The sequence below is a fragment of the Haemaphysalis longicornis genome, unplaced genomic scaffold (genome assembly GCF_048455015.1).
Source record: "Haemaphysalis longicornis isolate Haplotype H1 unplaced genomic scaffold, Haemaphysalis longicornis Haplotype H1 scaffold_7, whole genome shotgun sequence".
NCBI classification, from domain to species: domain Eukaryota; kingdom Metazoa; phylum Arthropoda; class Arachnida; order Ixodida; family Ixodidae; genus Haemaphysalis; species Haemaphysalis longicornis.
In genome coordinates, this window is record NW_027526422.1 from 36361992 (window position 1) to 36374148 (window position 12157).

The window sequence follows — 12157 nt, forward strand, 5'->3', positions numbered from 1 at the left end:
TGTTGGGGGCATTTCTTGACATGTCCATCCCAAATACTGGACTTCATATAAACGTCAAAGTTCGATGCGTTTTAAAAAAGCTTCATCTCTCTCTCAATTCTCATAAATAGAGAACAAGCACTGATCAAATCCAATTTACACTGTGGTGCAAAACGAGGGTTAACTGTGCCATGCTTATGGGTGAAGTACCTGCTGTAAACGCTGGCAGATAAGCTCCTGGTAAACCTGAAGTGTCGTCAGAGGCCTGTGATGCTTGTAGTCTTCTTCGCCACGGTAGCATCTGAAGCAGAGGCGAAGCTCTCTCAATGCCTGAAAACCTTCGGCATGCTTTCTTTTTCACAGTGGACATTATTTGACGTAGTCCCACTATGTTGCCTAGGCTGTAAAGTCACTTGAAAACGTTTCTTATGCTACTCCGTCAATGCAAGACCAGCCAAAACACCTACAGCAAGCTTGAATGACTCTTGCAGAGGTTGAGACACCTTTTTAATGTTGTCGCACTCACACCAGCTGGGGAGCAGTTTCTCTAAAGCTGAGTTCCTTCTTGCTACTGGACTGTTCATTGCAGCGAATGTCAGACTAAGACACTGTACTACAGGAAAAAAAAAACAGATGGCTCGCATCTGTTCACATAAGCTGGAAGACACTCAAAAGGTTGGAAATGTAGACAGGTACCACTCATTCTCATTTATGATGTTGGACATAGCAAATTATATCCACCCGTGCTTATAACATATGAGCAATGGCTGCTTAATAAAGCTACCTTGTGCAGCTTGGAAGTAGAGATGTCTTGCTCCCCACCTGCGATTTTTCACTTTAGGTCACAAATACGAAGCACTGAGAACTCGTGGCTTCTAAACGAAGGAAGTACCTCTTGTTACTGCATAGAGGTAGCAAGCTCATGATGCGTTAAAAGACCTAATTTTCTTTAAGGTGCCTTCAAGGCTAGTAGGTAACACCCCTCTTCTCATCTTACTTCTTTCCTTTTTATTTTTAATTTTTAGGAACAATAAATGCCTGGGCAGCTCAGAAGAAGGAAGGGTGGTGCACGCGCCTCCTCTGAATGATTTCTGAGTTGTGCTCTTCGGGGAGAAGGCTGTAGTCGGACACGACATAGTCAAACTGGAGGCTGTGCTTGTCTGGGAAGAAATCTGTGGTGACCGGCAGGCAGGCTGGTATCACCAGGCTCTTCCAGTCCACCCCTGGAAAGATTACAGAATGCCAACAAGGTTGGGCAACATAACTGAAGACGTGGGCGCAAGCATTTACATTTTTTACAAGTGCATTCTTGGCAGCCCTGAGGCAGAGACAACACCAAAAAACATAGCCAACTCATTCAAATGCAAACGGAGACAGAATAAACAGTGCTAACAAAAAATGACTGATGCAAGAGGAAAAAGGAAGAGCAAGCACATTAGTATTTCCCTCCTGTGTTTTCCCATTCTGGCTTGACAATGAATTCCATTGAAAGCAAAAATTTTGCCCAACTTTCTACAAAAGTAAAGAAAAAGAATTCACAAGTTGGCACACATTCTCTTTGCTCCTGTCAACTACGGTAAAGTTAATTTCTGGTGACACAAACATTTTTAATACCCAAAAAAACTTGTACCATCAAGATAGTACAGCAGCTTTGTTGCAGCAATAATTTGTTAGAGAGATGCCTTCAATAAAGTACACAATAGTGTCGCTGAAAGTCATGGATGGCCTAGTGCCATACAAAAATGCAACCTGCTCTAATAATCTTTCTTAGACTAGGCAGAGCAGAACGAAAGCTATGATGCACTAATTTGGCTGCGATACAGCCATTGTGTAGGTTAAGTGCTTACCAGTGGTCAGGGCAGGGGTCCATTCCTGTTCACCTGTGGTTCCCCAGAGCCAGCTGTGTCCAGACTTGGCTATGGGGGTCTCGTTTCCAAGGGACGATCCAAACACTCCCCGTGACCTCACATGGACTGCAACAAACAGTGCATAAAACACCCTTCCATAAAATACCAAAGGTATAAGCAAGAACTGGTTTGCAAATATTTCAGTGCTCATTTAAAGTCTCTCACCCACACAGAACAACGCCCACTATGTTCAAACGATGTCATCTGTCCTATAGGAGGCTAAAGAGGTTATCACTTCTTGACATCATCGAGGAGCGCTCGCGATGATGTTAACAGATTTTATTAGCAGAACCAAAGTGCTGCTGGCACCCTTTCCAAGCACACAGCTAAAGCTGCCTGTATGTCAGAGGTGTGAGTCTGGCTTTCCTGCACAGCTTAGATGCTGCCACGTGAAGAGGTTGCAACAAGGCGCGTTGTGACATTAAGAAAAGGGAACACCTAGCATCGCCCCAAAGTGGCTATGGAAGTAAGGTGTTGTGAAGCACAGAGTATCATACTAATTTATACTAGAGGGAAATCTGGCGCCACTGTGTAGGGGAGCTGCACACAGCAAGCATTCCGCCATGTACCGGGCAGGCACATTCCACTTGTCCTTGGCATGGCTCATGAACAGGCTGGAAAGTTGTCTCTGGCTGCAAAAACGCAACAACATTACTGCAGGGGTGAGACGGCTGAATCAGATTTGGGAGCAGTTTTTGGAGCAGCGAAATCTCGATTTTGGAGCAGAAGAACCTCGATTTGGAGCAGGAGAACGATATTTATTATGTCACCTTAGGAGCCTAAAAACTAAAATTTTCAGCAACTCACGGGGGACAAGTGCAGTTTTTAATCGGTTTTGAATATACAGAACACTGAAACAGCCTTTCAATAAAGTTTTTTCTACCAGAGTATCACAAGGTACGAACTGCACTACCTTTTTACATACCATTTTAAAATTTCTAGGCTCTATGCATAGATAGCGTGGAGTGCCGTTGAGAATATGGAATTGAAAAACTAAGCAATCGTAAGGTATTTTTATTACCATGTGAATGCCGAAATTGTTATTTTTGTAATCCCAGACTCGGCTTTACGCACAAGTGTAGAGCCATGGCAAAAGTTGCGCAAAGCGAGGTGACAGTCATGGCACCCCACCAGCCCTCCTATTTCAATCCCCAAGGTGCAGGTTGTGGGGATCTGCTTGATCCCCTTTCCTGCTCCCGCGAGCGCGATGTTCGAACGAGCGCGCTTTCCCGCGCACGTGACGTCAACCTCACGGGCAGACGCGCCGGCGGGCACCGACTGTACCGCCGCCGCTGTCGCTCCTCCTCGCCTGGGAACCTGCCTCCTCTCCTCCGCGCCTTATAACCGCGACGCAAACGTTTCGCGGGTCTCTCTGGATGGCTCTCTCTCGCTGACTCTCTCATGCGCTCGGGGATCGCTCTCTGGACTCGGAACGAGATGGAGGATAGAGTATAGGGAACGCGAGGGATCGCGGCTCGTATCGCACCCTCGCCGCCACCAGTCCGAAGCGGGGCCCATGACCCCAATCGGACACGCGAGGGAGGCTACCCCCACCTCGCCGGCAGCCCCGTGTTGCCTCAGCCGTCGGGCCCGCTCGAGCCCGGCCTTGAGGCGCGCGTCGGTACAGTGTAGTTCTTAACCCGGCCTTGGCGTTATTATGCAATGTACAACTCGGCCAATAAACCACCTGGTTCGTCCTGGCCCCTTGGAGCCTGTCGTCGCCTGTGTCGGTGAGTCGAACCCGTCGCGGCGTCTCCCTTGTGGACGCCGCGTACCTCTCTGGGGGATTTTGGATGGGTCAGTTCCGGCCGTAGGGGGAACACCCTGAACCCCACTTAGGCCCACAATGGACCGTCGAGCTCACATCGGCGCTCAACGTTCCTAACGAAGCTAGCCGGGGTGGTTCGCTATCCCGTAGCTAGACCCATTATGCCCACAAGGTTCAATACGATCGTAATTTGAGTAACGTTGGTATGTTTAGCCTGCAGCTTCCCCCGCTGCAGGCTAAACATAAAACTGCAGGGAAACTGCAGTTTTATAACACCACGATGAGTCAGAAATTTCACTTCAAGCACGCACCAGCCTCACACTCAAGTCGAAACCCGGCGAATTCACGAGCACCACGATGTTTTTGATGAACTGCCGTCTTTCGAGTCCCACAACTTCCCGCAACGGATGAAACGAGTAAATGTAAACCGAGCCACCCCAATAACTAAAACCAAGGTAGAAATCGGCGAAGAGCACACTGCCTGAACCCCAAGCAATATTCTGCTTCGCCCGGCGGCCCCAATGTCACATCTTCACCACACCAAGATGGCGCCGCCGTATGGTGTCATTCCGGAGATACGGCACTCCAAAAATTGCCGTTTTTTCATCAACTTGCACAAGTTGTTTGATGCCTCAGTACACGTAAGTATTTTTTCTACAGGACTTTGGAATGGTTTTCGATGAAAAACTTTAAAAACACACAGAATATAACATATGCAACTTGTGACTTTCGAAAAAACTATCTCGAGGAAAATTTTATGCAGGTTTTTTATTGATTGATCAATCAATTAATCTTTTAGAAACAGCATCACCTTGGGGGTGCTGGAAAATTATGCCGTCAGTAAGCATTTTTCCCCGCTGAAACTGACGGGAGCGTTAAAATAGTTGGCTCTCAGACTGTTTTGGAGCAGTTTGGCGCAATTATTGCAATTTTCAAGCTTTTGGAGCAGTCTGGCACAGGAAAACAAATTTGTATCAAATCTGCGCAATATGCGCAGCTGTCTCACCCCTGTTACTGTAGAAGATTAATCAAATTTGTTTTGTTATTATAAAATTGAAGCTCCAAAAAGTTATACTTGTCAGGAATTATTTAGAAGCTTCATGCAAGATGAACAAGAAAAAGATGTTACCTTTTTTTTTTTGTTGATTTTGGCTTCAAGACCAAAAAACAAGCCCTGTGGTTAGCGAAGCCAAGTAAGCGAGCAACGCTGCTAGCTGCAATGGCGGCGCCCACGGCAGCCCACGATTGCAGCGCCAGATTTCCCTCTACTATATATTAGTACGAAACTATGTTGTGAAGGGATCTGCTGAACCCCTGCAGTCTGCACAGACAAATGGGGCCCACAAAGTGCCCTTTCTTTACGAATTCAACAATGACTGACCGTCTTTGGGAGCCTTCTTGGTGTGGTGGTCCACGGGGGGCGGCTTCTCCTGAATGGTCGGGTGCTCCTGGTTCAGGCTGGAGGTGCGGCTGGAGCTGTGCGGGATGGCTTGGTAGTGGTGCTGCTGCATGAAGATCCCCGTGGGGCCTGGCAACAGGAGACGGGGGAGATGGGGAGGGACAAAGGAAACCAACAATTCGGCATATTGTGGCCCACAGAACTGTAAGGTATGAGCAAGCATAGACGCAACAAAAAGAACCGCACCCAAAGGGAAAACATGCGTCCACCGGCGTCGGTTTGAAGTCAGCTTGATGGTCACCTGCACGTTAGAAACACGAGAGGATGGCTTCAAAAGTGTGCTCATCATAGCTGCCGCAGCAGAAACAGACACATTATGCAATCCAAGAGAAAGCACAAGCTGCTCAAGCAGAGGTCCACCAATCCTTGCTGCAGTAAATGTGGAGCAATATCATGCCTGCACAACTTTTTTTTGTTTTATTACTCAGGCTGCACAAAGCACTTTTGTACAAAATCTATCAAAACAGAAACCATCTACCAGCTCAAAAAACAGCCCACAAGCAGATTTATGTGCGGGGAAGGTGACATTGCATCAAAACTACTTGACACCTCACTAATGCAGCCCACAAATGATCTTCAAGGATTTAAATATGTGCCTGACAGAGCTCACGTAGCAAAATCAGCATTATCTAATGCTACCATCCAACCAGCAGGGAATTGCTTAAATTCTGAGGATTCTGCGAAATTTAAGGGCTGCCCACAATGAGGAGGAAACAAGTAATCCCATATGCAGTAAAGCAAGCTTGTTCACTCCAAGAAGGACACGTAACTGGGCTTGGTCACTCCGTGTTTGTGTAAAACACTAGCAGTGCAGACAGACAAGGATATGAGACAGGCACCACCTTGTCACTTTCACATCTTTGTGTGTTTGTGCTTGCAGTATACCAAGGAGTGGTCTTGTTCGGAGGATGCCAGCAACCTGGACAACTGCGTGCCCCCCCAGTGGCCCTTCATCAGCAGGCCTGCTGCCCCCAGCCCATATTCCCCCTCACCTGTGAGGGATCAAAGGGGTTGATGAGCGCCCGGGGCTGCTGCGGCGTCTTCTGCCTCTCCTGCAGGGCTTCGGGCAGCTGCCCCGCACTGCCCACCACCGTGCGGTGGGGCGGGGAGGACACAAACTCCAGGTCATCCTTGGCCGCCGCCACCACCCGGGGCTTCTCCTGCTCACACAGCACCAGGGCCGACCCTGGGGACGACCGAGAGGGGGTTCATCAGTATATTTCTCGGCATTCACCTCCAGCCCGTCACCGACGTGCCCGATTCGTCATAGCAGTTTGCATCAACAGAGTCAAGGAAGAGGAAGCTCCAAAACATTGTGGACCTGACCAAATGTCTAGCATGAGGTTTCTTTTGCTTTTCACGGTTTCGTGAGGTTGTACAAAAATACGCAAATAAAATGAACACGTACTTCAGACACAGGTTGACGCATGTGTTACAATCGTGTTGTAAGGACAGACCCTGCAACATGAGTGTGAGAAGCCCCTTTTAGTTCTCCTTACCCTTTGTGTTTATTCGATGGCTACTTGTACTTCTTGTCACAACAAATTTGCTGTTTGTGGAAACAAACTGTTGAGATATCACTCAAACCAGGTGAAACACTCTCGCATGCCGCCTGTTCTTAGACGGCTCCCTCTGCCCAGTTGTATGGTTACCTATACGCATGCGTGCCCCACGCACCATCACTGCCGTGGGTGGACGCCTGCGAGCTGGCGTAAGGTGAGGCGCTCTTCCTGGGGATGGAGATGGCCCCCGAGCGGGAGTGGGACGACCCGTTGGAAAAGGTGGGCGACGGCGTCGAGTACTCCTCGTCCTTGCTCAGGGGCCGGGGTGGTGTCGGCAGGTGCGAGCGGCGCCGCATGTTGGCCCTCTGCAGCGTGCTCATCCTCCACAGGGCGGAGCAGGGAGAAAAGGGCGGAACAGGCGCAAGGTCAGGTTAGGCTGGTTAGACCGCAGCCACAGGGCAAGTTGGCCAAATATCACAGGCTGACAAATGCAGCAGAGACCCATGCATTTTGCCAAACTTAGCACACATGGCATGTACTGCGGAAGCAGTGAATAACATCTCGAGTTGCAAGAAAAACAAAAAATTAAAGCCGTTCCACTCAACGTGAAAGCTGTCGGAAGTGCCGAGTAGTGATTCGCCAAAATGGGCTGAAGCGCCGTTATCCGCTCACTGCTACCACCAAATGCATTTCAAATTTCCCGCCTTCACAGTGCGTGCGCGCCCCCTGCCTGAAACAACACCAGCGGGAGTTCTGTTCTTTTTGTGCTCGCTTTTCCTCCCACACATGCCGGTGTTGCAGTGCCACTTTTTTTTTGCTTACTATCGTAAAAACCAACCCAATGAGCGTTCCTAACTAAATGAACGCGGGCGCTGCCGGTTAGTTACGTATATTTTGCATCAAATGTACCCGCAGTTTTCTTTGCGCTAAACAACGGGGAGATGTATGACAAGCGCCAGCGGTTCACGAGTTTCAAACACTTATGACTATATAAATGGCTTGGCTTTCGAAGCCTCTGTGGGATGCCACGACAACAGCCGCGACCACAGAATGGCACATTTAGACTGTGAGAGCATGGCTGGCAATTAGCGGATGCATGAACACTCATTCAACGAAACAGCCATTTCCTCTTGGACATGTATAGACACAGTGTCTCCCGGAGCATTTCAAGGCTTCTCATTACAAAGGTAAAGATGATCATCACATTTCCTCTCTCAAATCTCAAACGATCTAAATATTAAATCATTTGGCTAAAGGGTTCATCTGCAACATCATCAGTTTAATCTAGTTAAAAATATACATGCATTTAGCTCACAGCAGATTCAATTGAGTACCGGAACATTTTTGCAAATGCCCCAACTGCATCACTTCAATGCTGTGTACAAGGCTATCCCACAGCAGAAAGAACCTCAATCACCAAACTAGCAAAAGGGAAGACACACAATAAGAAACAAGCTATAGATCAATAACATGCAATAAAACTTGTAATTTGCATGCGGAACAATACTACAAAGAGCATAACACTGCAACAAGTGCAATTATTTGATTGGCTCATGCTACATGCCTCCCTATGCCAAATGACCCCAACATCCAGGTGCCTTAAACGGTGCTTACTTTGGGCCAAGCTGGCTTGGAGAGCACCCCTTGAAGATGTTGGCATCATACTCGTCATAGTCATAAACAACAGAGATGCTGTCAGAGGCCCGGATGGCTGGTTGACTACGACATGCGTACAATCCTATTTAGAAAGTAAAAAAAAAAAAAATGTTAATGACATAGGCATATGAATGCTGCTACAGTAGTGCATGATAAAACTAGCATATTTCCCAGTGCCATTAGACTGCAACGACATAACAGCTTGACCCTTCCAGAACCAGATGAAAAATGACAAATTAGTGTAACAGAAGTATTTTTAATACCTATCAGTGCTTCCATATGAGAAAAAAAAGTTCAAACTTAGACATAACATATCATTCCAAGGATGGAGTACTTTGCTTTGGTCAGTGCCCAGTGAGCACCTCAGCACATTTTTTTTATCGCAGTGTCTAGAGTTACGTCCGACGGAACCCAAAATCGAAAACTAGAGTTACGTCAGACGGAACTTTAAGCCAGTTTCTAAAGTTACGTCCGACGGAACTCAGAATTGAAAACTAGGGTTACGTCCGACGTAACTTTAAGCCAGTTTCTAGAGTTACGTCCGACGTAACCCAAAATTGAAAACTAGGGTTACGTCCGACGGAACTTTAAGCTGGTTTCTAGAGTTACGTCTGACGGAACCCCAAATTGAAAACTAAAGTTACGTCCGACGGAACTTTAGGCCAATGTTTTGAGTTACGTCCCGCGTAATGTAAAGCACAAAAAATTTACAGCTCTTGAAGACTCTTGAACCAATTTACATGGTTCAAGAGTAATTAATAGGGTTGGGTGTCAGTTAATATTTCAACCCGATTAATTGGCATCGATTAATTCGATTGCTAAAACTCTTTAATAATTCATCGACAACTCTTAGACTGTACCTCTCAACTCGTGTATTTTCATGCCACAGGCCAAAATTTCAAATAAGAACTACAAATATACACGGTACAAAAAACCCATTGTATAAACTATTTCTGTATCAAGAAAAGCACGATTAATCGGCACCATCGGCACTCACGGCGGGTGCTGATGTTCCCGATTCTAAAAAGTGTGAGTGACGAGCGAGCTAACAAGCGTGTCGCCCGCATCATGAGTCGTGATGATGACGTACTTACCTCATCTGGAATGTGTCTGAACAAGCATGTGAGCATATTGATCAATAATTATTTTTGGTCTTTTTTCTGCCAAACCAACACAACATCTATGCATAATCGCATTAATCGATGCCGATTAATCGGGGTAAAATATTAACTGGCGCCCAGCCTAATTAATTACATGAGTTAAAAGACTCTTGACCCATGCAAATTCGTTCTCGGCACAAACTGCAGACCCTACAAACTGGCACTGCACCCAGGGCAAGACATTCTATTTTTGTTAATTCCTGCCTTCTCCTTTCCTTGCATGTGTTGGATATGGAAAGAAGTCTACAAGGACTAGTACAGAAAATTTTTCAATTATTTAATTGAAAAATCCATCAACCCAGCTGGGATTCGAAGCCACAGCGCTGCATTGTACATCGTACGCCGTGTATCGTACAAGTGACAGATTACACATATGGAGCGTCATGGTATATTTGGTGCCGTTAGCTGTAATTTTTTTAATGCTTTACGTTCGCCGGACGTAACTAAAAAAAAAACATTGGCCTAAAGTTCCGTCGGACGTAACTCTAGAAACTGGCTTAAAGTTACGTCGGACGTAGCTCTAGTTTTCATTTTTGGGTTCCGTCGGACGTAACTCTAGAAACTGGCTTATAGTTCCGTCGGACGTAACTTTAGTTTTCAATTTTGGGTTACGTCGGACGTAACTCTAGAAACCGGCTTAGAGTTCCGTCGGACGTAGCTTTAGTTTTCAATTTTGGGTTACGTTGGACGTAACTCTAGAAACTGGCTTAAAGTTCCGTCGGACGTAACTCTAGTTTTCAATTTTGGGTTCCGTCAGACGTAACTCTAGACACTGCGTTTTTTTATTGCTCTAGTTTGATAACAAAATGACAAATTCCCATTCACAAATGCTAAACCAGTAGTTCACCACATTAAACAACGGCTGAACCCTGCACTTGTCCTGTGGACTTGAGAAGGTGATGGCAACCCCATGACTGAAGAGGCATGCAAAATCTAATACCGTATTTACTCGCGTAATGATCACACTTTTTTTCAAAAAAATTTGATGCAAATTTAGGGCTGCGTTCATTACGCCAGGTAAATTTTTCGTGAAAAGCTTTTGAGCAAAGAAAAGACAAGCAAGTTGCGGGTCAAAATTTTTACGATAGGTCTCATGAACATAATAAAAATAATAAATAAAAACATAATAAAAACTCCGCACACTGCCGCCAGCCTGCAAAGTGACGCAAAATGCAGTGTTTTCATGAATTACGGAACGTGCCGGAAGGAGTTTGCTGCGAGGTGACAACAGGGCGATCAATAAGTAGCTGCCGCGGTCACAGTGCGGGACATCAAAACAGACATGGGGCCGACGCAGCAAGCTGAACGAATTTTTTTTTTTCTTGTGAGTACATTATGTGCATTTAGTGAGAGTTTCTTCCTCATCAATATTGAACGCATGCTTGCCGATATCGGTAATATCAGCAAGGGAAGGAAACAGAGGTAAGCCCGATCATCATCAGCTAGACTTGGATCACATACGACATACTGCTGCGGAAAGTTCAGGGTGCATTCATAGTGCGGGAAATTTAAAAAAAAATCGAAATTTGACGGCAAACTTTAGGGGTGCGATCATTACGTGAGTAAATACGGTAAATGAAATTCTTTCTTACAGCGAACATCCTTACGCATGTGTGTTTTATGAACACAATTATGCATGTTGAACAGTTTTCGTGCACTTTTGCCAATGCGCAGAGAATCCACCATTAGATCATGTAGGGTGTGGTAAAGCCAGAAGAACGAGCTTGCTGTACATGTGACAAAGACAAGTTTTCACACATCACCACTAAATCTGGAGGAGAAAAAAGGCTCGAAGCAAGCTTTATGAAAAAATGGCGCTCTGTGAACTAAAAAAAATACATTCTTCGCATTGCAGAGTCCACAGATTTCCACCTGAAAACTTATGTGCAAGATGTGACCTCAGCAGGAAACACTAAGTAAATACAGCAGAAAGTCAGCTTTCGTCAACTGTGACACAAAAATGTCACAACGTGTTCAACTAGAGGTGGAACCCGCACCTGGGGGCATGAATACAACAATGTTACAGTGGCTTATTTTAACAAATTCTGTAGCACGAAAGGCATCATCGTATCAACTGTATTCTTTACTGTGGCTATGATCTCCACAAGGACGCAAAATAGTAAGGCTTGTAATGCAAACACAGTAAACCAAAAGTGCGTGCACCATACACACCTGTTCCAAGTGCTTTCACATGGCTGGGCTTCGGCTACACATGCACGCAAAAAATAACATTAGTCGCAGGCACGTCATTGAGAAAAATGAAATGTTGTGAACTGCTAAGTCTGTGCACTGACCTGAGGGGTGGGCAACTTTATGCGAGGCACAAATTTTGAGTAAAACTGTGCCGGTGTGGTTGAGTAGAAGCTGCGCATAAAGAAGACATTGAGAAAGGCCAACAGAAGTCAAGAACGCGCACCATTACAAGGACTCTGGAAATGGTGGTACAGCAAAACAGTAAAATCCTTACGTGCAGCATGTAAAACGTGCTGTAAAGAAGCAAAATATCAAAACCCCTTACGTACAGCATCTGTAAAAAGTGGCTCGCAATACATTAAGGCATTCCAACATGGTCAGAAACCATTCGAGATAAAATCCAAGAAAAATGCTTTATCCAGCATTTTCTGGAATAAAAAAAAATTGCAGCTGAGTTTGGAGTTAAAGATTCTGATGCACCCTTTGCCAACACTACGCCTGTGCTGCATGGTCCTGCAAAGCACAGTTTTAGC

At 45.9% G+C, this 12157-nt stretch overlaps 1 protein-coding gene across 1 annotated transcript in view; it reads right to left on the reverse strand.

Annotated features, from left to right (window-relative positions):
* The window catches only part of Iml1 (GATOR complex protein Iml1), a 54965-nt gene that overhangs the window by 27747 nt on the left and 15061 nt on the right, over window positions 1-12157 (reverse strand). The window contains exons 13-22 of the mRNA XM_077676765.1: window positions 11726-11795; window positions 11604-11637; window positions 8230-8353; window positions 6791-6996; window positions 6106-6299; window positions 5300-5354; window positions 5036-5182; window positions 1827-1952; window positions 1055-1202; window positions 190-280 (exon numbers count right to left, since the gene is read on the reverse strand). Coding sequence (XP_077532891.1) covers window positions 190-280; window positions 1055-1202; window positions 1827-1952; window positions 5036-5182; window positions 5300-5354; window positions 6106-6299; window positions 6791-6996; window positions 8230-8353; window positions 11604-11637; window positions 11726-11795 — 1195 coding nt within the window. The remainder of the gene's footprint in view (window positions 1-189; window positions 281-1054; window positions 1203-1826; window positions 1953-5035; window positions 5183-5299; window positions 5355-6105; window positions 6300-6790; window positions 6997-8229; window positions 8354-11603; window positions 11638-11725; window positions 11796-12157) is intronic.